Source organism: Lagopus leucura, unplaced genomic scaffold, assembly GCF_019238085.1.
Source record: "Lagopus leucura isolate 7727_CA_CO unplaced genomic scaffold, USGS_WTPT01 Super-Scaffold_100044, whole genome shotgun sequence".
Taxonomy (NCBI): Eukaryota; Metazoa; Chordata; class Aves; order Galliformes; family Phasianidae; genus Lagopus; species Lagopus leucura.
The window spans coordinates 943,612-970,544 of record NW_024962291.1 but is presented as its reverse complement, the minus strand read 5'-3'; the positions used below and the strand labels follow the sequence as shown (position 1 = coordinate 970,544).

The 26,933-nt window shown below is 43.3% G+C and overlaps 1 protein-coding gene across 3 annotated transcripts; it reads right to left on the bottom strand.

Annotated features, from left to right (window-relative positions):
* Nucleotides 1-111: 111 nt before the first annotated feature.
* On the bottom strand, nucleotides 112-25,480 carry PHRF1 (PHD and ring finger domains 1). Of its 3 annotated transcripts, none has more exons than XM_042884503.1 (18): nucleotides 25,399-25,480; nucleotides 22,022-22,136; nucleotides 21,564-21,686; nucleotides 19,962-20,191; nucleotides 19,004-19,087; nucleotides 18,014-18,135; nucleotides 15,933-16,030; nucleotides 15,091-15,263; nucleotides 14,022-14,151; nucleotides 13,573-13,712; nucleotides 12,628-12,815; nucleotides 11,656-11,775; nucleotides 8,992-9,146; nucleotides 5,567-8,350; nucleotides 4,808-4,884; nucleotides 3,939-4,199; nucleotides 2,788-2,916; nucleotides 112-1,099 (listed from the first exon to the last, which is right to left on the bottom strand). In XM_042884503.1, the coding sequence occupies exons 2-18, from the start codon at nucleotides 22,110-22,112 to the stop codon at nucleotides 965-967; spliced, it is 5,040 nt and encodes a 1,679-aa protein (XP_042740437.1). In that variant the 5' UTR covers nucleotides 22,113-22,136; nucleotides 25,399-25,480; the 3' UTR covers nucleotides 112-964. The 3 variants fall into 3 exon arrangements, with proteins under 3 accessions (XP_042740437.1, XP_042740436.1, XP_042740438.1); XM_042884502.1 differs by having other exon boundaries at nucleotides 25,366-25,479; XM_042884504.1 differs by having other exon boundaries at nucleotides 13,585-13,712; nucleotides 25,366-25,479.
* Between the last annotated feature and the right edge of the window lie 1,453 nt (nucleotides 25,481-26,933).

Sequence of the window (26,933 nt, the reverse complement as noted above, 5' to 3'; positions counted from 1 at the left end):
AGGAGGAACAATCACTTATCCCACTCCAATCCTCAAGAAACAGAGTACTCCTAATGTGTGCATGTTTATACAGAATGGCCAGAGAAAGAGGCAAACAAATGACACCTGCTATAGGACTAAAACCATTCAAAATAACTTTATAAATTCTGTCACATTTCTGCTTTGTACATCAGTTCACTCTTGTTCCTCAAGCTTGTTACTGAAAATTCACAACGTTTGCTTTTTGTTTCATTTTTTTCCTGAAAGGCAGACATAAAACCAGCCATCAGTGCATTATTTACAGAAGTGCAACATAATGTCCCTCCCCAAAATTAAACTTTTCACTAACGAGATACTTCCAACAGAGTGAAAATCAACACCACGCCTCGAGCAGTGTTTCTGAAGTCAATTTATAAAGGTTAGCTCATTTCTGCAATCCCCAGACGACAGAGCGAGTAAAGCTTCGCTCACCATCGAGCAGGCTAAAAATACCACATTTCAAGTATTAAATCAGAAATTCCTAAAGACAATCCATATTTCGATAAATAAACACAAGGGAAACAGTATATAACTCTCAATATACTGTATATGAAAAGTGGTGTCCAGTTTCAAACTTTTAGCAAGACAGGTGCACAGCCCCAAAAACGTGATCAAAGTAACCCTGAAAACTGTAGCAATCCGGGAGTCCTAAACACAAATCTCTTCTTTGTTTCTCCTGGAATTACTCTGCTGGTCTGAGGCATTTGATTGTTATTGAGTTCTACATCTATAGGTAATAAAAAAAAAACAAAACAAAACAAAACTCCAAGCTCATTCCCATATGGAAACAATTCAAAAGCAGGTTCAGCAGATAAATCCTATCATAAACTTGCTTCTCTGCAATCGGTTTTTGATGAGATGTTACTGCAGATCTGTTTTTCCTTCTGGAACAATGTTCTCAGCCAAAATAAGTTCAAATCAAGTCACATCAGCTGCAAGCTTGCTCTCAGTTTTCCACTTCACGAGTATCTTCAACATCAGCCTTCTTATGCTTCCTCATATGTTTGTATTTTTCCACATATGCCTTCACCAGGTTAGCTACCTTCACAGGGTTGATCTCTCCACTTTTGCTGTGGCAGATCTATGAGGGATTAGACAAGGCATTCAGTCAGTGAAAGGTATCACGACAGCTCAGGAAGACAAGTGATCAGAAACCCTAAGCTTCCCAGAAGAACCAACTCCTGCAAAGGCCCTAGAGCCTCATACCAGGGCATGTAAAGCAGACAACTCAACAAGGATAATTAAGTTCCCAGCCAGCATCAGGGTAGGTCTATCCTCTGTAGTTATTTGTAAGATGTACAACATATCTTGGTCTAAATGCACTCAAGCACGTCATATCAAACTCCTATCCATGATAACTGCTGCAATTCATGGTCTGTCTTAAAGTTCAGCCTCTGCTCCGTTACAATGAAACGTACTGAGCAGATTTATCCAACTGTCAGAACAGCCTGGCACAACAGCCCAAGCTAATGACTTCCACAGAAACATGTATGACTGCACCCACAAGTGTATTAGAACACCAACACAGTCGTTATGCTCGGCCAAAGACTAGGTAAGAAGTTCTCAAAATCAGAGCTGCCCTGTAACCCTAGCTTGCCTCTACTACACAAGTAATATCCAGCTCCAAGAGCTGGACGCTGCTGTGCTTTCACACCTCTGCCACTGCAATAGGTGGAGCAGTGCTCACTGGTAATGTTTTACTTTAAGCACTGCAGAAATTGCCCCAGCACTTATCTACTGAGCACTAACTGAGTGCAAAAGTGTCTCCACAGGCAGAATTAGTCATTTCTATTGCAGGGCCTTCCTGTGGTTTCTATTTAACATACCAAACTGCACTGCCATAGTCCAGCAAATTCCACACAATACACAGTGTTAATTTCCCCTTTTTTTTTTGGGGGGGGGGGGGGGAGATTTTAAGGGGAAGGAATGCTCAGACAAAGAACGTGCCAATTTTGAGGACCCATTCTAAGGCATGTAGCATCTGCTCCCTTTCTCCTAGAGAACTCAAAACTTAACCATTGTTCAGACAAGCATTCAGTGACTTCGTCAGCAACTGGTTTTGCTCAGTTTTTCTGCAAACTGGATCTGTGTTTCATACACGCCATGGAGGAGAAGATGCAGAACTGCAGTCATTATCTCAGGAATTTTGATTTACGACAATTTTCCAGCGATATCAGGAAGGCAGGGCAGAGAGAAAACAGTTCTGCAGGGTATCATTTAACGACCTCAACGTTAATTGCTTTCACAAGACAACATGCATTTTTCTAGTGATAAGGTACTTTTTTTCCAAACCACAGTCCAGTCAGCACTAAGTTTTGAGGCAAAAGTTAATGTCAGCCAAACAGCTAAGCCCTCTTCTAAAGTTCAGGGACATCACAGGTGCCCAAGGAATCAACAAACTATTTCTTAACCCTAGGAGAAGCAGCTTGACAAATGTGGAGGAAGTTTTTAATGAAGGAGGTTTAACCTTTTCCACTCAAAATACGGGCCGTGTAACATTTCAGCCGAGGCAGCTGAAGGCACCTGATCCACGCCTCTGAAAACAACTTATAAAAGCAACAGTCTGATAACTCTCAATGGCACTGCTCAGCCTTGCTTAAAGCAACTAATGTGTTTCACGAGACCATGGAGACCATGTCAGAGTCCAAAGATCTGCTATTTTAATCACACACATTAATTAAGCACAATGACTGAAGCTTGCAGGTGCAATTGATAGGCCACCACCTGTTTCATTAACTGCTCAGCTCCTCCCCTTTGCTGCCACCTTACCTTCTGCACGGCTTTTCGAAGAATGTTCTTGTACTCCTCCTTTGTAATCTCCCTCTTCTGGTAAAAGGGTTTGATAGCAAGTTTCACTTCTTCTACAGCCCTTTCCTGCATGTGAAGCTTCTTCATGTACTGTGCAACAAAGAAAAGTTTGTTACCATGTGTTAGCATGCAAGCACTTTCCGAATCTACTTTTCTCTACTTTCTTATGCAGAAGTGCATAAATGAAAATACTCATTTCACCTTTCAAAAAACCACGTAAGAACCAGTTTGAAAGGATCTGCTTTAAAAATCTTGAAACAACTTCATGCTACGAGGAATCCTTGCTTTGTGTAACACTATTCTGTCCCAGAAAATGTGCTGTTAACAAGTGAACATAACATCACTTGCTAATCTTCATCTCCTTCTTCCCTTCTGGAAGCTCTGAAGTAAACATCTGTCCATCAAAATAGGGACAGAATCTAAAAGCAGCAAGCCACAGCCACACAGAGAAAGCCTCAGGTATCTCTGCAAGTGCTCTAAAAATTACAAAGTTGCCTACAAATTAAGGAGAAGAGACGGCATCAAAACTTACTCTGTAAGATCCAATTCCTAAAAACTGCTGCTCGGAAATGAACGTTCAGTGGGGGACATCATTTCACCAGTTTAACGTTATAGTAGAAAATAAAACATCTGGCAAAGTAACTGTTTTTATGCTAACATCTACTGAGAGCTTAGAGCAGATCGTCTGTACAGCAAATCCAAAACCTGGCAGCAAAGGAGTAGCACTTGCAAAATCTCCAGAGTATTTTACTATCTCTGCATTTTTAGTGCTGATTAGCAGCAGGATACAGTCCTACCTCTCCATATTGATGTTTACTTCAAAACTGAGGGAGAGAAGGAAAAAAAACCCAAATAAACAGGTGTTTGGAGAAGCCTGGACATTCTGGTTTTCTGAGAGTGACTTCCAAACATTCATGCATTCAAGCACCGTGAGAATGTATGAGATGTTTTAAAGTCAAGGTTTTCTAAGAGTTATGAACTAAATTCAAATAAACAGCTCATTTGTGTACTGCTTCTAATTTCTAAATAATGGCTAATGTTTCAATTAACAGGACTGCAGGTTGCACGTGCAATTCTAGTTATGCATTTGCAACTTGGTAGCATTCACTCACTTCCTCATTCTTCGTTTTATCCACTTCGGGTTTTGGTGCTTTGATTTTTTCTTCTTCATTTCCAACAGAAGCAGCTTGAATTCCTGGTTCAGATGCAGTAGCCAGGCTGCCTGGCTCCGGAGTCAGGCTCTGGCCTGCCACACAGCCCAGTGCAGGGAGGCTGCCCTGCATGATGAACTGAACTGTGGGCTGGCTGACAGGTGCGTAGGGGGGGAGGCTTGAGGGCAGAGGTGGTGTCAAAGGTATATTTTGACAGTACACCTGTGAACCAGATACAATTTCATTAATGCATGTATTCACAAGAGGGAGCATCAGATGAGGATTGTCAGAGTACCTTTTATCCACTGAAATAGGCAGGAAAATATTAGTTTAAATCAGGAAAGCTACAGTCCTCCCCTCTGTGCACCAGGAACTAGTAAGAGCCCCAATCTGTGTCACTGATGGAGAGCGTAGAGACTGATGGCACAGACTAATGCCAACAGGCCAATTCTACAGCCTGATTACGATCAGCAAGATGCTGACAGCTTCTCAAACAAGATAACCATTGATGAAGCAAGTGCTGAAAACACAAGTTGCACATACAGTGCAGAATGAAAGGAAAACTTGCTTCTTCAATTGTAACAGCCACCTAAAAGATAAAGTGATTAGAGGATTGCTGAGGAGTATGGGCTTTATGAAATGCACTATGCACAGAGGAAGGCCAACTCTGCCATGAGTGGAGGGTGTTGCACAACGAGGGCACAGATGAGGTGGGATGCCTTCCATGACACTTGGCTGTCAGAATAGGAACCAACCTGAGAGGAATCTAGATCAGGAAACATAGGCTCAGGAATCATATAATTGGTTGGAGGAGGCTCATTTAACTGCACCTGATTTAATGTTTGGTTCAAGTCCTCTGCTTTCCAGACCCCTTCTTTTGCTCGCTGAAGTTTGTAAAACGGCATCCCTGGATTCCCAAGAGAAGGGAAAAATAAAAAACAAAAAATAAAGAGAGAACAAAATAAACCTCATGGGTCAAAGATTCAAAGCAATTGTACATTAAACAAAAAACACCCCAGAACGCCACCAAAACCAATGAAGGATCTAACAACAAGGCTGTCTATAAAGGACTTTGTTTAGCAATCATTAACATTTTAAAGCTTCTGATAATAGAGGACTTATCATCCACTTGTGCAATTGCTTTTTAGTGGGTTTCCACGAGAACCACACAGCTTTGTCAATACACTCAGCACAGGCAGCCAAGTCAGACTGTTCTTAGCAGCTCTGGCTTATCGCAGCTCACAGGAGCGAGCTAGAGACGTGCAACACTACTCTGTTTTGAAAAGTCTTAAATTCTGAGGGAAAATCATTCCAGTTATCTATAAAAAGCATAGACTGTCAGTTCAGAGATCAGGTTGCAGTATATGGTTCAAAGCCAACCTAGCTGCCACCAGCTAGACGAGCTCTGGAAGTGACAGCATGTCCTCTCCAATTCATTAGCATGACTCACTTTGTTATTGAACAAGCATAAAATACAAGGCTTCCAGGACTGAGAACCACAGGATCATCCCAGTTCAGACAACAGGCACCCCCACCCTAAGCCTTACACTGCCTGCTTCGACTGCTGTTTGCTTTCTCAAGAGACTTACTTGGCGCTCTTCCAGCAGACATCACACCACTTTCTTCTTCTTGAAGATTCCAAGTAACTCTCTTGACAGGTGCTTTAGATTTCAACACAGGACCCTGAGATACCACCTCCAGTTCAGGCTGACTGAAATTACTGGTCTTCTCATTGGACACAAGGCACTCATCTTTAACTTCTCTCACGCAATCTGCTGTTTGAGAGGAGCTTTGAACTGGCACAGCCTCGGTCTGAGCATGCACTGTAACCTCCTTCTTTGGAGATGGTTCCATCAGAGGTGGACATAACGCAGTATTTTCTATTTTAACAGTAATCTCAAGGTTTGTATTACTACAGCTACCGAGCAGTCCTGGATCACTCGTATTCATTAATTCTGTTTCAGCAAAAGAATCCACATTACCAATAGGAACACAAACGTTTGTGATCTCTGGCACAGGGAACGCAATTTCACTCGCCACCACCTCACAGGTGGCCTCTGCCTTTGCAGTTTCTTGGGCCTCGCTCTGCTGAACTGGGGTCTCAGTCTGCATTTCTTCAAGTTTGACATCTGGTTGGATGGTTACGGAAAGCTGTTCTAGGACCAGCTCATCCTTCGGCTCTTGTTTGAAGGAATGAGATTGCTCTGGACAGCTGGGTACGTTTTCAGCTGGAGGCCTTTGCTCTTTTTCTGGTGGAGGAGGAAGCGAGGTTTCCTTTGATTTACGTTTTCTTTCCCTAGAACGCGATCTCGATCGTGGTCTTTTTTCTTTCGATTTGCTGCTTTTGTGCTCTTGCGATCGAGATGCAGACCGAGACCGAGACCTCCACTTTCTCTTCTCCCGAGACCTGGATCTTGATCTCTTTCTGTCTCTTGACCTCAAGCTACTGTCTTTATCATACCTCTCGTAGCTTTTGTCTCTCCTGTGTTTCCGCCTCTTTGTCCTCTCAATACTATTTGATCGGGAACGACCCCTCCGTCTCGACCTTGACCGAGACCGTCTTTTCTTCTTCCTATTTTCATAAAACTCAGAATTACTTCCAGGACTACCTGAACGCGACCTAGATTTCTTTCTCTCCCTAGACCAAGAAGATTTTGCCTTTTTATCCTTAGTTTTATCCTTCATTTTCTTTTTTTTAGATCGTTCGTGACTGCTGGAACGGTCAGTAGAAGACCTCCTGCTCTTGGATTTCAACGTGTGTATTTTACTGCTCTCTTCTCCACCTGACCAAGAGGTAGATCTGGAGCTTCGGTCCCTTGAATGTGCTCTGCCCCTAGACCCTGATCGGGATCTCTTCCGCTCTTTGACGAGTGCCTTTTTCCTTTTAGCCTTCTTCCTGCTTCGGGAACTGGAGTTTGAACAGGATCTGGAACGTGATCGCCGCTCTGTTTGCTCCGCCTTCTGGACCTTCTGCTGCCCATCACTCTTTGATGAACTATCTGGTTCTAGTTTCACATTAATATTAGATCTAATTAATTCTTCAGCATTGAAGAACACATCGGGACCCTCCCTACCTTCCTCCTTTAAGTGCTCTGCATTTGAAACTTGCTTAACAACAGATGAAGTGCAAGGACTGCTCAGAAAGTCTTCCTCATCCATATTGTCTCGTTCCTCTGCATCAGAAATCTGTTCTACAATTCTACTTTCTACTGGCACATCATCATGAGATTCTGTATTACTAGATGGTACATCAGATTCAGCCCCAGATCCAAAGATATTTTCTACCATGTAAGGGGTAAAACGACGAACAGTTTGAAATGTTTGAACTTTTGGATTTTCAATGGAAATCGTCCTGGTAATATTCGTTAGCGGGATCCCCGAGCCAAACCTTTCCGGACTGCTGCTTGTTGAACTTGAGTCTGACCCAGTTGGCTCAAAGGGATCATATATCTCACTTTTGACTTGCTTCTTCTTAACTGAGAAAAGAGCTGAAGGACTCTCTTTCTGCTGCACCTTTTCATCCACAGGGCGGAAGGTGTTACAGAATCCTGGGTTAGACAGTCTGCTGGAATGTCCTGTGTTCCCAGGAATATTGATTTTAAAACTCTCAAAAGAACTTGAGCCTTTGCTTCTTGAAGTGCCCAGTAGTGAAGAGCTGCTATACATGCCTGCGTTGGTAGAAAAAGATACCCCGCTTGTACGTGTTTGTTGCTGAGTTTCCCTGGCATTTGACTTCTGACTTTCCATCCTGCTACCCTTCCCCAGCTGATTAGTGCTCTCTTTGCCAGTCAGCTGGGTTATACAGGAGCTGGGAATGTCACAGCTTTGGCTTCCTGTGGGTTCTGAATCCACCTGCTTGCTGCTGGTTTCCTTTTTAATCTTTGGTATCCTGGGAAGCTCAAATATGTCAATTCTTCTGGGAGGTGGCTTCAATGGTTGCCTCACAGTTACAGCTTTTGAGCCAGAATTCAAGTTACAGCACAGGGGCTTTGAAGATGAATGGGTACGTGAAAAGTCTTTAGAGTTTCCATTAAATCTGGGCATTTCATCTGGCTTGGAGCCATGCCTGTTCAGGCTAGCTAAGCTGTGAGTAGTCTGAACAACCTTGGGTGTCACTGAGTACTCCGATTTTACAGTTGCTTTTTCTGATGTAGTCTGTGCTGGGTTTGCTGCAGGCTCAGTCCTGTTCGGTGAAGGTGATGAAAATAAGCTTGATGAGGTGGGTCTAGAGTGAGTATTCAGCCCCGAAGAAACAGAAGGTCCAGAAATGGAGCTGCCTGTCATGGTCCCTGAGTGCACTGTACTCAGCTGGGGGTTATGTCCTGAACCGTCATCCACTCGTGAGTCTTTTACTGATTTTCTGTGAAGTGGAGCTATGGCATACAAGCAAACAATTAAGTTTTCCAGGGCACATTTCACAATTTTTCCCTGACATGAAAATAAATATGGAACTAATCATTCTAAGTTCCACTTTAGCTTGCAGACATATCACGTAGGAAAAAGGTAGTCTGATTAGGTCAGATGATAAAGGTTTAATGTCAGACAGTGGCATCCTTGAGGTAACAGCTAATATTCAGGAAACAAATTATTCTGCTCTGCAGATGGAACTACATCTGTGTTAATCATCCTGCAATTGCTGATTGATAAAAGTGACTGTAGCAGAGGACATTATCAGTAGTAATCTTAAGAATAATGCTCTCAGATTCAATTTGTATAGTATTTCTAAAGAACAGCATGCCAATGAAAAACACAGCTGCAGAGCATGTATTCTATACTTCTGAAGACAAACTTCTTGCCAATGCCCTCATCATGCCCTTTGAACTGAAGGATAGTTTGCAGGCATGGCATCACCAACGACAGAAGATCAGGGTACTAAGATTGCTCTGGTCTACCCAATTCTCTACTTTTTAGTACAAAGCATAAAGACTACACAGCATGCACTTTTCAAATAAGATCAGGGCAGACAGGGATAAAACAAACAGGCTAATTATAATATCAAGTGCCAAACTCTTACCTGCTTTCTTTGCTGTCAGAGAACCATCTCTGTTGATAACCACATCAGAACTACTCATCATGAGGATGCTTTGTCCAGACAGGATACTACCCAACAGATCAGGCACAGGAGCAGCTTCTGCTTCTTGATCAGGACTCAAGGCAGGTACACTGCTTCTGCATGTTTCAGAGGGGTTACATTTCCTTTACTCTTACAGCACTTGTTCTATACACACACATTACATTAAAAAGAAACCAAAATCAAGGGCATAAACAGAGGTCAGCCAGAGAAGTTCACTTATAGCTTTGGCTTCACTAGAGTAATTCAGCTCCCATCTCTATGACAAAAAGGAGTATCCCCACAGGAATACCACCAGATAGGAAGCATGTAATCGTAACACAGACCTCTGTTAAGCAAATACTTCTAATCTTATTTAAGGATGATGGTTTTTACATGTTACGCATCATGATTTAACTTTTAGAGCATTCAAGATGTATTCGTGAAGCACAAGCCACTGTTCAGCACTTCACAGAGATACTTCCATCCCAGCTGTCTCTTCCCACCAAAACAGGATTAGAAGCATACTCCTCAAACCTACACTACTGTGTAAAAAAAACCCACAAACTTTATGCAGCTTATATCGGTGTCTGCCATCAGTTAGGAAAATACACATAGATGCCTACTGGTAGGGTAGCTAGGAGCATAGCAAAGAATTGCACTGAAAACCAGCACTGCTCCCACACATGGGATAACACCACTCTTTGTGCATACACCATCTTAAGAATATAGTTTTAACTGTAACTCCTCTGGATTTGAAACATGATTTTACTATTTTTATTGGATTCATTTTATTTAAGCCTGTCTTCAAGGACTTAAAAGGTTTGAGTGCTTACAGTGGTTTGCTGGTATGTTTGGTTTGCTGTTTGTTTATTATTTAAGATTAAAAAAAAAAAAGAAAAAAGACAAAAAAGAAACTCACTGTAGTTCAGGCAAATCAAACCTTTGGAAAAATTGGATTTCAGCTAAACATTTTTACCTTCTAAGCAATGTGCTACTTAAACTACCCCAGAGGACACGCAAAGCTACCTGGAAGGCTTTCTGCAGGACAGAGATGGGAAAGAATCACAGAATCACAGAATCACCCGGGTTGGAAGGGACCCCAAGGATCATGTAGTTCCAACCCCCCTGCCTAGCAGGGCCACCAAACATACACATTCAGATCAGGTTGCCCAGGACCCTGTCCAACCTGGCCTTAAACACGTCCAAGGACGGGGCATCCACAACCTCCCTGGGCAGCCCGTTCCAGGGCCTAACCACTCTCCTAGTAAAGAACTTCCCCCTAACATCCAACCTAAATCTTCCCTCCTTCAACTTAAAACCGTTTCCCCTAGTCCTGCCGTTATCAGCCCTTTTGAAGAGTTTACTCCCCTCCTGGGTGTAGGTTCCCTTCAGGTATTGATAGGCTGCAATGAGGTCACCCCGCAGCCTTCTCTTCTCCAGGCTGAACAAGCCCAACTCCCTCAGCCTGTCCTCATAGGGGAGGTGCTCCAGCCCCCTGATCATCTTAGTCGCCCTCCTCTGGACCCTTTCCAAAATCTCAATGTCTTTCTTGTACTGAGGGCTCCACACCTGGACACAGTACTCCAGATGGGGCCTCACAAGAGCCGAGTAGAGAGGGACAATCACCTCCCTGTCCCTGCTGGCCACCCCTCTCCTGATGGAGCCCAGGATCCCATTTGCCTTTCGAGCTGCCAGAGCGCACTGCTGGCTCATGTTCAGTCTCTCAAAGATAAAGAAAGTCAAAGAATTCAGTCTCTCAAAGATAAAGAAAAAAGAGAAGTACTTCAAGCTATCATAGAAATATACAATCTTAATCTCAAGGAACAAATCTTTGCTTTAAGTCAGATGGATTAGAAGACAGCCATGTAAACCTCTTATAACATTTAACCATTTAGGATGAGCTTCCTTTTCTCCCAGTCTCCAACTGCCCCAGATTTGCAGTTTTCTGTGACTCAGCTGATATGTTTCCAGATGTTTTCCTCAACCCTTTTCTTCCTGTCATGCTCCTGCTCCTTTTGCCCTATCTTTCTGCACTGCATTCCTTGCCCCAGTCTCGAAACCCCATTGGGGCTAGTAGTGGGAGACTCATGCACATGTGTGCACGCACGTACACACGTAGAGGAAATAAAACACCAGTCAGACAGCAAAGCAGAGCAGAACAATTTAATAGAACCTGTTGAATTGCAGGTTCAAACAGGTTCTTCCAGTTTTCTGAGTTCCAACAAACAGCATAGGAAATGGGTGATGCAAGTACATCCCTCATTCTCTCCTATTCTCTCCTTTGGACGTGCAACTCATTTCCTCTGCCCTCTTAAATAAGGGAGCAATTGTTTTACACCTAAACTTCAAAGTAAGAGAGAGACCAGGGTGAAAATATCAATTTGAAATTTCAGTGGGAAAGTTAAGAGCTGTAAGTGCTATTACACAAAAATACATGTGGGGCCTTCGATATATAAAGAGTAATTTTTGTGTAAAATGCTGTGGTTATTTATTTACCCATGTGCATTGTCTATGCATTTTTCAAAATACACATGGTAAGAAAAATGTTAGATCAGAATGATCACTTGTTGACTCGTGGCACAATTAAAAAGAACAAAACAGAAGAAACACTTGATGGAATTTTACCTGGGAAGTCCCACAGAAACAGGTCTAGCTACAGGACAGTGAGACCTCAATGCTGACTGGGAGAGAACTCTCCTCTTGGCACTCAGCGGTGAATCTGGATTTGCTGGAACCTCTTCATTACTGTGGGTAGATTGAACATATACAAACCTCCAAATTACTGCCAAATGGATGAACTGGACAACACCATTACAACGCATGTGCCAAGAGAGTATTAGCTGTTTTATTATGATACATAAAGACCTGTGCCATCTCTTTTCCGTTGCTAAGCAGAACTGCCTAACAAAAGAAAGATTCAAACGTAGGTGTTTAATTTTAAAGTATTAGATGCATAGTTTCTTTCCAAAGGACTGACAAAAAGGTTTGCTCAGTAGGAAATTTGGTAACTTCCAAAATCCAGAGCTTAAGACTGATACAAATTATGGTATACTAAGATTTCTCCAGAATTTAAAGCACCTGGAGAAAGGAACAGGAAAGAAGCAGCATCAAAAATTTCACAGCTCTACCTAATTCTACATGAATTTACTGTTCTCTGAATAACAAAAATGCTGTTATATTTGAATAAACTAAGAATTATTAGCACCTGACTCCTGTGATATTACTCAAAGGCTGGAGTCTGAAGATCTTACAAAAGATTTTCATGAGGCTTACCATTTCAGTAAACCTGTTTTAAGAAGGCTGATTCTTTAAGAGCTCAGCAACTTGGCCAAGGAGGGAAGAAAGAACAAGTACAGCATTACATTATTATAAACTGTGTATCCAAAGCTATTTTCAGATGTGACATTTACACTCTTTGCACAAAGTCACAAGCTCTTCTCCAAAATATAACCCAGTACTCGAACTGTTAAAAGTCTCAAAATATCCCAGGTTTCAAACATTCATGAAGATACAAACACATCCCTGCATATGTACAAACAACTCAAGACTTGTAAAATTATCTTTGGATTACAGTCTCATACACTCAGGAAGTCTTACCCTTCATAAGGATCCAATTCATACGGGTCTCCAAACACAGACAGAGAAGCTGCACCAATATCTGCTCTCATCAGACCAAGTGAGGGCTCCGTTGGTTTGTGCATGGAAGGAAGTGAGGCCCCACGCACAGGTTTACTAAGACCAAGCGTTCTTGCAATGCGGGAGCGAGCAGTAACCTCGTTTTTTACCTGCACAGATGCAAAGACAGGTTATTTGTATGTTCAAGGCAGGTACAAATTCTTCACTTAGCCAAAGCACAGTGACCAGGTTACCACCATCAATAGAAACGACATCCATCCATTTGCTTTCAAAAACTTTGTGGAACATCTAACCATGGCCTAGATTTCACTTCACGTATTAACTTCAGTGACCAGACAGGTTAAATTTCTACAAGACTGTCACTGAAAATCGTCAGCTCTGTACATAGGATGTAAATTCCCACTAAGATGGCTGAGGACAACAGTCGAGTTGTCAGAGTACCCAGTGTAATTCCTATCAGGACACCAACCACAACTGAAAGGGATTTAGAGAGCCCTTATATCTGACTAATTGGATTTGCAGCAACATTGACACAAGTATCCATAGCTTGTTAAAAAGGACGGGTGGTGAAAATTTAACTGAGCTTGCATGAATACTGATGAAACTCTAGAGCTTTATGGCAAGAGCACAACACAAAGCCTGTGGGACATCCTTCAGCACGATCCCTACAGTTCAGGTACCAGGATTTGTCAGCTAATCCAGCAGGCCTGCTTAGAAGTTGCAATTCATTTCTAGGTCAAACCACTTTTCGGAAGTACACATTCTACAGATATTTCCATTAGAAAAAAAGAAAAATCTACCCACTACCACTACAAGACGGTATTTTTACATTTAATACCATCTAATAATGCTTTTATAAATTAAGTGGCAGAAAGTCAGTGGATCCTGATACTGGCAGAAACTCACACGTGATCTTACTCTTATCTTTTTTCCTCTTCTCTTCTTCATCAAACGCTTGCGTCTCTTCACCTGTGTCCCCGATGTTTTCTTCCCAGCAGAAGATTTTGTCTGAGTTCTTTTCTTGCCTGCTGCTTTCCTCCTCCTACCTGATGGGACATAAGACAACCAAGTATCTGGCTAAGTGCTGGTGCTGCATTGTTCCCTATACTCTCCTTCTCATATTCTCGTAGTATACAAAGCAGCTCAAAGTGATCTACAGTGTGCTGCACTGCATAAAACAGAAGAAGTGAAATCATTAGATTTTAAATGATGCTTTTGAATAAAAAGTCATGTATTTACGTGCACAGGTGTGATAGCATACAGCTGCTCTAAAGTATTTTGTATGATTCGAGCTCCTTTCCTCTCAAATTTTATTCTTGCAGATGGAAGCCATAGAAGCCTCCTGATGCTCTTACCTGTTTTTCTCTTCTGTCTAGCAGGAGCTTGCAGGGTAAGAGGACGTTGGTAGATGGCTGTGTTTAAGCCTGCTACAACTGCCTCAATTGTTTCATCCAGCAGAGAGGACATGAGGTACCTTGGCACGTGCTGCGTGCAAGATTAGAAGATACATGATACAGGCAGCTTAAGATCAGCAGCAAGTTGGTTACAAATGCAATTTGAGATTCAAATGAGAAACATGAAAAACTAAAATGCCAGTAAAGCACTTATGTCACTTTTCTCACCTACTGATTACTACATGAAGGAGAACCTGACCTTGCCCTTCCAACTCCTTCATCACTACAGGTCTTTTCTATCCTAACAGTGACTCTGCAAAGAGTGTACAGCTGCACAGAAGAACTTCCAAGTCCACTGAACAGACCTTTGGTTCATCAAACAAAGCACGATGAGCAAATACCGAAAGTCAAAGCAGTATGTGTTCCCCATCTTAAAGTCCTCCTTCTTTAATACTCAGGTAAATGTGCCCAGAGGCAGAGGCAGTACCACTAGCAGCAGCATTTCAATTTCCCTCTTCAGAAAACTCACTGAAATGGTAGGTGTGAGTTCATCTTCAGAGCACCACTTCCTTGTGATAAGCAAGGGCTGCTCCTTCAAAGTTTCAAATTCCTCTTCTTCTCTACACATACTCGTATGCATTCTGAAGCATCAGTTCTTCGGTTGGAAAGAGGTTTTTCTGAATAGCTGCCATTGGCCATACTCATGCCAATCATATCCCTAGAATGTCCCTAACCCTCCTCTCCTTTCATGGATATGATAAAAACCAAAGGCACCTACTTCAGACTGTGTTTAGAGCTCCAATTCAGATAATTTGGGTTTTGCTACAAAAGTTCTCTCCTCCTATTATAGTGATTTTGATGACAAATCTGAAACAAACATAAAAACCACCCCCTCCCAACACTCCACAGCTCCTGACTATTTTGCTATGGACAGTCAACGCTCAGATAGATCAGCTACTTAACGTAGGGACTTATGTCAGCTCTTGCACAAAATCCTTCCAGAAGCTCAGGAGCAAATATCTGTAAGTACCTGAATTTGCTGTGCAGTTGTGATTCGGTTTCTATTCACTGTTGCCCTAACTCGCTCACTCTGCCGAGTCCTGGCTATAGCTCGGGTTCGGACATGAGGACGTAGCCTGCTAGTGGTAGGAGTAACATCAGCCATGAGTGCAGCAACCTCTTCTTCACTCACATGATCTGTATCTTGAAAGAAAAGATGTCCAGGTCACTTTTCTTCCTACAGGTGAAAGCATTTCCAGAACTTTGGACAAAAAAAAAAAAGTTTGCGTTTCCTTTCCTAAATCAATTGCCTTCAAACATGGATGTGATCTTCTCAAAGAGAAATGAACACAGACAACACCAACACTGCTGCGGGTTGTTACAGAGAAACAAGATTTTCTAAGTGTCAGAAAGCACTGTTACTTTAGCAATCTCGGGTCAGAGTGTTAATAAATTACTTTCAGTGTAATACAACACAACCATACCGAAGCCCAGGGCTAGCCTCAGGAAAGTTGAAGACTGCTTATAATGTACAGTATGTGGAGTTTCTTAAGATTTTCATCTACAGTTATTACCAGAACTCTTTCTCAATCCCTGGAGGCATTCAAAGCCAGGCTGGATGTGGCTCTGGGCAGCCTGGTCTGGCGGGTGGTGACCCTGCACATAGCAGGGGGTTGAGACTAGGTGATCATTGTGGTCCTTTTCAACCCAGGCCATTCTATGATTCAGTCAAGAGTTTCAAGGACAGAATGCCTAACAATTATTTTCAAATGCATCAACCCAGGAGTTAAACATGACTTCAAAAGGCCACATGCCTCACAGCATTTAAATCAGGAGGAAAACACTTTTAATGAACAACGCCAAAATCCTTACCTGCAGAAGCATCGACACCCATGGGAACACAGGCTGGACAGAACCATTCATCTACAGGGACTTCACTCAGAGGTGGATTAAGGCATTCCATATGATACCTTGAAAAAGAAAATAAATGAATAACCAAATCAAACAACGTGCTCCTTACCAAAGGACAAGAGCTTTTTAATGTCTACCCACATCCCACATAAGGCAATAATCCTAAGTGCAGAAACTATTTCCCCAACTTGATACTGTGGTCCACATATCTGCTCCTATCAATCTCCAGAGAAACAACATTACTGCTAGTTGCATGATGGTCTTTAATTCCAGACTGCGTTCTGAGCACTTAAGGCTCAAAAACATTCAGAAAAGAGTCTTTCCCTTACCATGCAGAATATTACTTGCCATTTGAACACAGACTGTAACAAATGTGCAATCAAAGCCCAAACTGGACATAGTGAAGAGAAAGGAAAGAAGTCATTGAATCGGTGACAAGACAATCTGGAAACAGCATCAATTTCCTGAGAACCAGTGTGGTATTATCACTGATATTTTCTTGAACGTTTTACTTTGCATAACTAGCCACAGGTCATCTGCAATGCCTTAGGTTGAATAAATGCATTCAATTCTACATACATCTCGGCTGATTAAGAAAACAACTAGTGATAAGAATTCCTCTATAACCACGTGAAATAGCTGCTCAGTTGCATGGCTCCACACTGCCACTTGCAGAATGGAGGCTAACCACTGGACTCTGAAATGCTGTCTTACAGAGGACTGTGCTCATCCTCAACAAATCTCAAAAGGGAAATAAGAGAGTGGGATGCTCCCTCAGGCATTTTGAATTGTTCTCTACCCAACATGCTGAGTAACTAGCCTTGTCAACCACTTAAAGGGAAGGTGTCCAGGAAAGCCTCTTAACATTACCCAACTTTGATCGCATAATTTGTTCAATTCTGTTTTCAGGCAGTAAAAAACACACAAAGCAACACACATCAATAGCACAAAAGATCTGAAGCAACTCGTGTTCAAATTACGCTGCTGAAAAGACTTCCCAATAAATGAAATGCCTCCCATGAAAACTAAGTGCTGAGACCAAGATCCTTAGCCAAGGAACACTGTGAGGCATAGGCTTCAAGTAAGAGCTTCAGCTTCAATTAGCAGCATTTCTAAGCATTTTTTCTAGAACAGGAAAACATCATATTACTTCTGATCTAGCACGATGCCAAATCTCAAAGCATAAAGAATGAAGTTCTCTGCTTCACCTCCCATGCCAAAACTCACTTGCTCACACTGCAATTGCCACAGGACAAAGAAAAGGGAAGGAGCATTCACCTGATGCTCTAATCATATCCCGTAGCAACACAAAAAAGCCCACAGAGAGAATACAGCTGCTCATTTACCTCCCACAGGCTATCTAGTAAGCTCAGCAAAAAAGATTTTTAAGAGCTTATTTTACCTATTCATTCAAACAAGTATCTCATTTTATTCCATCACTGACTTCTGACATCAAACTGACAATGCTGCAAGACTGATTCAAACAGTGTTTAAATTTAAACTCTAGCAGAAGATCATAGATTCAAAATCACACTCAAACCTCTGTCAGGTAGACACAGCAAGAAGAACATAATAATTTAATAGCTGTGGCTACAAAGAAAGGACATCAAAACGTAATGCAAACTGTCTATCTTGAGTTCTTACACATAGCATTAAAGCCTAGTGAACAGGAACAAGCCAGGTACTCCCTTAAGGAGGCATAAATGATGTAGGTGTTCATTCCCTCATGCACCCATGCATTGCATGGGTGAACACAAGTATCTTCAACCAGTTGACTGCAGACATCAAAACAGGAGAACACACCTACATCATCCATGCAGAAAACCTGCTCTTTCTACAACTACACAGCCAGGGAAGGATGCATCACGTCATGGGGATGTCTGTGCTAAATATACAGATGTAAGTCTGGCCACAGGACAAGGCTGAGGAGAGCAGCAAGGGGCAATCCAACGAGCAGATGGTGCCTGCTGACCCAACACTAGCTAGCCCTGCAGTACTTTCTGCAGCCACACAGGTGCTGTATTCATTTCAGTGCATCTTACCCTGCATCACAGCCATCGCACAGCAGCAGGCGATCCTCTCGGTCACTTCTGCCACATACTTCACAAAAGGTTGGATCATCCTCTCCTTCACTATCCTGAGTTTTTGTGTTCTCAACAGGAATCTAAATAAAAGAGAAATTCATATGAAATGCAGAACATGCCACTTCTAATATCTGCTGTCACACCAGCAGTAACACCAGCAAAATCTACAAATGAATTCAGCAAAATGGCTGCTGCACACTTGAACCTTCAATTAAGATCACTGAACACAGCAAACACTAGTAGAGATCCATTGAACTGTCTATTGTCAGACACTGACAATCACAGAAAACTATTTTAAGAAGTCAAAACTCCTGAATAAGATCAAAAGTACTCAAACAAAGAAAAAAAGAATCCAAAGAGAAAACAAATGAGAGTAAGGATGTCCTCTAAATACCAATATGTTTCAGATATTGATTAATAATAAGGCAATGACAGCTCCTCAGTATTCCTCATGGTAAGTAACCATCACCAGACTCAACCTGTGCCTGTAAGAGTTTGACTGCAGGCTTCTCTCTCCCCTTACAAAGCCAACTGCTACACAACAGAACTGGTAGGAAGCCATAAAGAACAGATCAATCATGATTAACCTACATTGATCTTATCTGTATTACAGCAGTACTTGCACTATGCTGGGCACCTTCCCTATGCAAAGTGGTTTATGGATGCAGAGCGCCTTAGAGTCAAACATCCATCATACAAAAAATGCAGTTATGCAAACAATCCTTTTTTCTTTCAAAGCCAACACCAAGCTTCCACACATAACAATGTAGGAAATGTGATTAAACAGGAAAAAAACCCAAACCTATAACAGCTCCTTAAAAGGCAATCTCAAAATAGGAAAGAATTCATCCAGCTGCCAAGTATCAGACATGCTGAAAAGGTAAGACTTTGAACAGCTGTTTAGTGGCAATATACCCCTTTTTTGGTTTACCAGAATAGAAAGCTTACCTTTTTTAAGACTTTACCACCAAAATGTGCCCGAATGCTGATGTACTTAAAGAGGATTCGATCCACTGGACAAGAGTTTGCATTCTAGACATAATTAAAAAACAAACAACAAAAAAACAACCATTTTCACCACGCAATTAATAAAGAAGTCTTGAATCAATTTCTAGAAAGCAAGTTTTCAATTATTTATATAATAAGCATTAAATGAACGTAGTAAGCATTTTAAGCACTTAAATTTAACTTATCTGGTTTACAAACACACTGTTGTAACAGAGAAAATATGAACTTTCAGCAAAGCTTTTATTAATAGAATTGAAGTCATTTAATCAGCATTCAATTGCTAAAGGAACATCACAGTTCTTCCAAACATGGCCTTGAAACACAGTTTACATTTTAGGACACTATTTTTTCCAGAAGAATGAGCAATTACTCAAAATTACTTGCAAGCCCATTTAAATAAGTCTGAATTATCAAAATTATTGGACTTTGATTACTGAATCTACAACAGGTGGCATGTAACTTTGACTGAAAAAGACTGAATTCATAGCAAACTGCTCATTTAGTCATCCTCTATACCTATCCTTTGTATAAGTGTTCACTGTTGCAACAAACTCTGATCCTCACAGCTCAGAATTTAATGAGCTATATATACAGCTATAAACACAGAAAACCAATACTACTGATGTCTTGATTTAAGACCAAGACTTTTAGATGTCTAGAAATGCACTTGCTCATGGCATGGCAGCTTTCAGAGAACAGAACATATCAGGATGGGTGCAAGAAACAGATCCATGCTTCACAACTCTGAATCCTAACAAGTAAAGCAGTAACCTATGTGGAAAAAGCTCAAGAAAGCAAATATAAACATTACATGATCTGTTCTCACTGAAGCAGAAAATATAATCAGAGATCAGAACACATCAGAAAGATGCAGGAAATGAAGTACAAAACAGCTCACCTTTGACCACTCCACTATGCAGTCCAAGCAGAAGTAATGGGAACAGTTCTCAGGAGTCCCTACAGCCTGATCCCTAAACGTGTTGAGGCAAATAGGGCAGTTTTCACCATCCTCATCAGAGGAGATGTTCACTCCATTCATGTGTGGCTTTAATTTGAGAGGACTGGCCATTCCCTCCACAGCAGCCTCAGCTTCTTCCTCTTCTTCCTCTTCATCATCATCTTCACAGTCTTAAAAAGTGAGAGACAAAAAACAGCTTTCACATGCTGTGGGGCTTCAGCTAGGGCAGGGTGGGGAATATTACTCTAGAGAATTCCAAGTAAGTCAAGGACAAAGTACAGCTCTTCCAGCTCAAGGTTTCTGCTGCTTTCTATTCTTTTTTTCCTCCCTAAATCCCACCACTAAAAAGGAATATATTACTCTAGAAGGAAAAAAAAAAAAAAAAAGCCTTGCAACATCACTAGTCTTGCAAGATGTTAGAAGGACAGGCAACAGAAAAACAAGGGATGAACACAATACCGAGAGAGGAGGATGCTTCAGGATACCATGGAAGTTAAAAGCACAATTATCACACATCCAACATTTCTTCTGGTTAACAGACACTCCAGAGAACAAGCAGCAGCAATTTATACTTACCTGTGGAACAGGTAAAGATTTCACAAATAAATAGCAATCAAAGGAATTAGGATATCTAGCTGGAGACTGCTTAAATAAATTTGAGTTTGAGTGAAACTCATTTTAGACACTCAGACATCACAGAGGTGTTTTCATGTTTAGTACAAAATACAGACGTGTCTTTCCCTAAAACCTGGGAAGTAGCCATTTTCAAGAATGAGAAGTTATGTAAAAAGCTTAAAAAAACCACCAACAACAAAATGTACAGCCCTTGTGTTTTCTATGAATTTTTCCTGATTGAAAACATGATTATTCTAAAAGATGAACTAATAAAGCTTCCTGGAACCTAGCATCAACTTTCCAGAACCAGACTGTTCAATTAGTAACTTGGAAAACTGTACCCAAGTTAGCTTCAAGACACAATGAAAAACAGTTTCTATCTATCCAAATGATAATTTGAGTGAAGCAGATTCAGAAGCATATGCATCCACACTCCAGGTTTTCAGTCAAATTAATAAGCTTAATAAGTGAATGGGGATGTTACTTAAGAAAAATTAAGTCACCTTCCTCCCTCCTGCCAAGCCTTAAGAGGAATCATAATTTATTCCCAAAATTCCCTATCACAATATTCATTTTAAAGCTCCAAAGCAAACTGAACCAAGCATACTTTTTGTAAGTGGAAAAAAGATGAGCCACTGCTGTAACTCCAATCTTTTTCGACTCACCCTGGGAACCCCTCAACTGTTAGTCATTCCTGCTGATTGCAATTACATCATTTTGGCCAGTGGGTTGTTCTCAAACATATAAACACTTCACAAACCTAGATACAGGGGAATATCACTTATTTATTTATTACTGGAGGCACTGGCCAATACCCTAACACAGCAACATCTGCAGATTTACATTTCATGGTTACTGTCTGGAAGAAAATCTTTCATCCCACTCTTCTTCCAATTATTGAAAAAAATGTATTTGTTATGCACATACCTTCTAATTCTTCATCTTCACTTTCTTCCTTGTCCTCCTCACCTCCCTCTTCCTCAGTGTCATCTTCTTCCTCCTCACTTCCAGTATCACCTTCTGACTCACAACTGTTTCCACCATTGCTTTCTTAAGGAGAAAAAAGGGCAAGTATCTATTTGACATGTGGATGGGCAGAACAGTGAAGGACACACCAGAATCCCTGCTTGGGATGTTATATAAAAAAGTGAGAACCCAGATTTCCTCAGTGACCTTCTCAGCAGTGTCAAAGTAAGGAGATCTGAGGAACTTAACAGAAGTAAGACAGCAGTCTGAGACACGGGCATTTAGAAAGTAAAACAAAACTTCCTTGGAAAAAAAGAAACAAATGGTCACAAATATACCTTCACTTTTTTTGAAGGTTAAGAAAGGGCATTCTCAGCCCTAGAACTAGAAATGTGCATGCATAGAGAGGCTGCATTTACCTGTTTCACTGAGGAATGCTAGACTTTGCCTTCTGCCCTTGCCTAGTGCGGCATTCTTGTTTATCAGTTCATCCTGGCTATCATCATCCATGGCAGGACATTGGAGATCCACTCCCTGTAAGAAAGAAGACGTCAGTGAGGCCATGACCACTGAACGTGCACAGCAAGCAACAGTGCAGCAAAGAGCAGCCAGCAAATGTGCTTGCAGAACTGTGAACAGTAAAAAGGACACGGTGCTACAGCAAAGACTGCTTGCAGCAGCCCTTAGCCAGAGTAGGAGGACAAAAGTCACCGATTAGTGCTCCCAGTTTCAAATCAGAGGTGCCTACAGTAAGCATTCATCTCTGAGTGATGTTTTAGTGCTAGCTGAAGCCTGCTCCCTGTACAACTCAGTTCAGAAGAAAGATTAGAGCCTGGACTCCTGAATGACTGAAAACTGCATAACCAGAATCAAAATAGCGTAACCCAATGGAAGGAGGAAAAGAAAGCCTGCAAACACTGAAACCATCCTGTGTACTGCTTGTAAAGAGCAGTACTGAAAGACACCAGAGGTTAACTCACCCTCTGAACGAGGCCTAACACAACGACAGGTACATGTTCCCAACCAAAATGCTCCATTCAAACAGAACAAGAACAGAGATGATGCACTTTAGGTCTTCCTCTAAAGGGACCTTTTCACAGCTCTGTCAAGGAATAAGAAAGTCTCAGAGAACGCAACTACAGAAAGGAGCAGACTTCACTGGGTGCATATTAAGGCAATCAAATCAGTTGCTGTGCACTAGGAGAGACCAGCAGAAAAGATGACAGGTACTGAGAGACGCCTCATGATCCAAATTCATAATGATGATCAAAGCACAGCTTTTAATATACAATGCTACAAAGCATTAAGAAAGAAGGATCACTGTAAAGACCGCGTGCTCTATAAACAAATCATGGATTAATGCAATCAAGTGGCATTTACAAAGCTAGCTGTCATATCTTACTAAGAAAAAGATGCTGAAACTTCTTTGCTACGTTTGCACAAGAATCCAAACACTTCTTCTCCCACTCTCTGCTCTGCATTACACAGCTTGCATATTGAAATCTCTTATGGAACAAAACAGTATGTTTTATTAAAGTGCTCTTGATGCAGATCTTCACTCATCCACTCCCTTTTTCAGCCACGTAGCACAACTGCTTTTCAGAGCCTTCAGAATGCAGCTTTCACTGAACCAGACTGAGTTATAATTGAGTCTTTAATGCTCAGGGAGCTAAAAATAAATTAAAAAAATAAAAAATAAAAAAATCAAGCTTCAATTCAACCAGGTTCTTGGTCAGGACATATCCTAACTTGATATGAGATTCTTGCCTAAAGAGACAACTGAACTTCTAGCTAAATTTGAGGCTGTTAACATGAGCATTGATTTATACTGGCTGAAAACATGCAGATTCATCAAAACCCAGTCCCTCCATGATGTAACACACAAAAAAACAACAGAACACCAGTCTCCACCAGGAATTTTTACGTTTCAGCAACGTGTGCATATGAATTATTCAAATAGAAAGTTGATTATGTAACAAACCTCCCAAATGCCATGCTAGTGGGTAACACAGACAGAGCAAATAGAGCAGCTCTCCCTGAAACCATCTGACTGAAGCAGCAACAGCTGCCTTCAGTTTTGGAGTACGGGATGCCCTCAACACCCCACTGGCAAAGCACTCAGCATGCTTTACTCTGTCCAAAGGCCCAAGGTAGCTGAGCCTCTCACATCCACAGATCCTCCCTCCTGTGACTCCTTCTGAAAGCTCCTTGCAAACAGGAGCGAGGCAGGATGTCCTGCCAGCATGCAGCTCATGAACATCAGGAACAAGGTGAACAGGCTGAAAATCTCATCCTGGGATTCAGTCCCTCAAAGGCCCAGCATCACTGCTTCCAGTAAAGCCTACTGCAGTCCCACAGACACCATGCACACATCTGCAGGCTGCATAACAGCAAACGGGGCCCTTAAACTGCAGGTTGCACACCAGGAAAAGATGCTGCTAAAGGCAGATGCTGTGCACCCTCCCAGCACTCCCTGTTCTTAAATTCCCATTTAACAGAGCCTCACAGTACATTAATAAAACATTTAAAACAGCAATATGAATACAGGTTTACCAAACAAGCACTTCAAAACGTTTACTGAACTGAGATCCTTACACATGGCTACAAATAGGGATTTTAACCCAACCAGGTGATAAGTGCAGTTTCCCAGCCACTAGGAGCCTCACTATGGCGATCATCCTTTTCTTCCTCAAACTGACCATCACATATTTGGAATTAAAGCCAAGGGCTTTCCGTTTCGTACGTTACAGTAAGTGTACAAAAACAGAGCTGCAAAAATCACTCTTGTACAAAGTTGGAAAGAATCTGTCTGTGGTACACCTGGTACTCTAAGTGTAGAAGTCAGAGGAAATATGTGGGGAATAATTCAGATTAAGAGACTCCTCCGGCACAGTGCCAATGTAATGTGCACATAGAGCCTTTGAAAAGCTCTCTAAATCTAAATTTAGATTGGACATTCCCCCATTTAAGTTCCATAAAGATTAACTCATAAATACCGTTATCAAAACCACCTATGCAATGATTTGAATCATTTAAACCCCTAAAAGCACCACAGATGAGGCACAGAAAAAAATCCACCCTGGGACAGGTGGGGGAATGAGGAACTCTCCTTTGGCTTTGTTCCAAACTGATGAACCCCAAATCCCACACCAGTACTGTCCGTCAAAGCCGTGCAGCTCACTGCTGAGGCTCTCTGTAACACAAACAGAGCAACACACAGTCTTTGCAGACACACTTCTGGCATCGAGCATGCAGGAGCTCAGCGTGGGAGCAGCATGCTTAGTGCCATTCCTGTCCCAGCAGAGAGCCCACCGGCTTGTTTGCAGACACACCGCGCGGTACCGCGCATCCACCACAACGAAAACCCTCCCTCGGAATGTTTTTCACATCGTTTCTAGGAAGCGTAACGACAGCTTTCCCCGCTGTCCGTGAGCACGGAAAAGGAAAGAAATGCATACCAACGAGCTTTTTGTGCAGCCCTAACAAAGAGCCGCCGGCCTCCAAGGAGGACACCCACCCGCAGGCGGTCACAGCGAGAACTCCCGGCTTCCGCTGCACGGGCGGCCACCGCAGGGCAACGGTCTCACGGCTCTGAGCGCGGAAGAACCCGCCGCAGGCCGAGTTTCCGACGCCCGCTCAGGCAGGAGGGCCGGGCCGGGCCGGGCCGCGGCTGCTCGGGTCGATTCCGAGCGTCCGGAGAACGCGGCGGCCGCCCCCCGTCCCACAGCCGGCTCTGGATCTGCGGGTGATTCCCCCGACCCACCTGCCGTCTACAGGCCCCAGTGCCGGCACTCACGCAAGGAGAAGTCTCCGGCGCCGAGCCGCGCTCACATCACCAGGCCGGGCCGCGCAGCGGACGGCACGCCGGAAGTGCTGCGGGAACACTTCCGGGTCACACCGGCAGCGGGGCCGGCCGTGGGACTTAACCACTGCGGGGCGCCGGGGGAGGGGGGAGGGAGGCGGCGGGGCGAACCACGCGCCGCGCGGGGGCAGAACGAACCGTCACGAGAAGCGGGGCGGCGACTCTGCCGCTGCGGAACTGCGGGGGGCGGTGCGGAGCGCCCTCAGGGGTATCTGCGACTGCACGGGCAGCGGGGGGAGCTGTGCAACGCGCTCGTTAAGAAAGATGAGGGGTGAGGTGCTCACAGCATCCATCCCTGCTTTCTTTGTGCGCCAGGGCCTTGGTGCCTCTCCCGCTGCTCCCCAGGCTGGTGAATGTCCCCATTCCCGCGTCCCTTCTGCCCGAAGCGCTGGGACCATGGATGTGGCCGAGCCCGGAGACACACGGGCGTGTCTGCCTCGGAGGGCTGGAGGCAGAGCCGAGCCCAAAGGCAGGCACGTGCCCTGCGTGGCATGCGAGGACACGGCACGTTAAATACCTCTTTAAGACTACTTTTTTTTTTTTTTCCTTCTTCTAACTGGCTGATCCCAGCCCAAATGTTCCCATTCCTCCGGGTGATTGTACGCACGTACAGGACGGCTTTCCCCGGCCTTCCCCTCGTGCAGCGCTGTTCCACCAGGCACCGTGCTCTGCTCCAGTCTCAGCTGTCTGCAGGCAGTGTGTGCTCCTTTAAGAACACTTGGGGCATTGTCAGAGAGCAGACAGGGTGTTGGGGCTAAAAACGAGGGCCTTTTCATTCTTTCCCTTGTTTTCCAGAGCAAAACCTGTGCCAATGCTGCCTACTCAGGGCTTGCTTTCTCCACTGCCCCCTGAGCACCCTCGGTGGAGAAACAGATACCTGACCCCATTATAAGAGGGCATAGAACCCAATGCAGCTGGCATCCTCTTTTTGGTGACGCTGTGCATCAGCTGGAGCTAGAAGCTGACTGGAAACAAAGGGAAGAGCTTCCCAGACAGGATAAGCAGGGGCTCTTCCAGCAGCACCATTGATGTCAGCAGGAAATTTCATCCCGGAGATTAAGAGCTGAGCCGCCAGCTGAATGGTGTTGTTTGAAGCTGGAGGGGGGAATGGGGCTCAGGGCAAGCATCACTGCCACCAATTCTGGAGAGCCCCGGGGCCTAGTGGCTTGCAGGGGCAATGTCAGCAGCAGACTATGCTCTGAGTCCAGGCTGCCTCATGGGTCACACACACACAAAGCATGGCAGCACTCCAGTCAGCGCCCATCCTGCTTTCTACGGGACTATGCTGAAGCCGGCTGCAGCTGCTGGCACAGCTCCAGGCCTTGCTCCACGCGGGGTGATTTGACACAGCACTGGGAGGTCTGAGCAGCACACAAGGCTTGACTGCAGACAGCTGTGTGAGCATCACTGCAAGCACTCCTGGGGAGCACTGCTTGTGCCCGGGTGCAAGCCCTGTTCCGGAGAGACAT

Excerpts from the sequence above, each read along its gene's own strand:
- PHRF1 (XM_042884503.1), bottom strand. The coding sequence starts at position 22,112 with ATGGATGATGATAGCCAGGATGAACTGATAAACAAGAATGCCGCACTA. Across the intron at positions 21,687-22,021 it reads AGCATTCCTCAGTGAAACAG|AAAGCAATGGTGGAAACAGT; the intron begins GTAAATGCAGCC and ends TTTCTCCTTAAG. Across the intron at positions 4,885-5,566 it reads GTCTGCTGGAAGAGCGCCAA|GGATGCCGTTTTACAAACTT; the intron begins GTAAGTCTCTTG and ends TTGGGAATCCAG.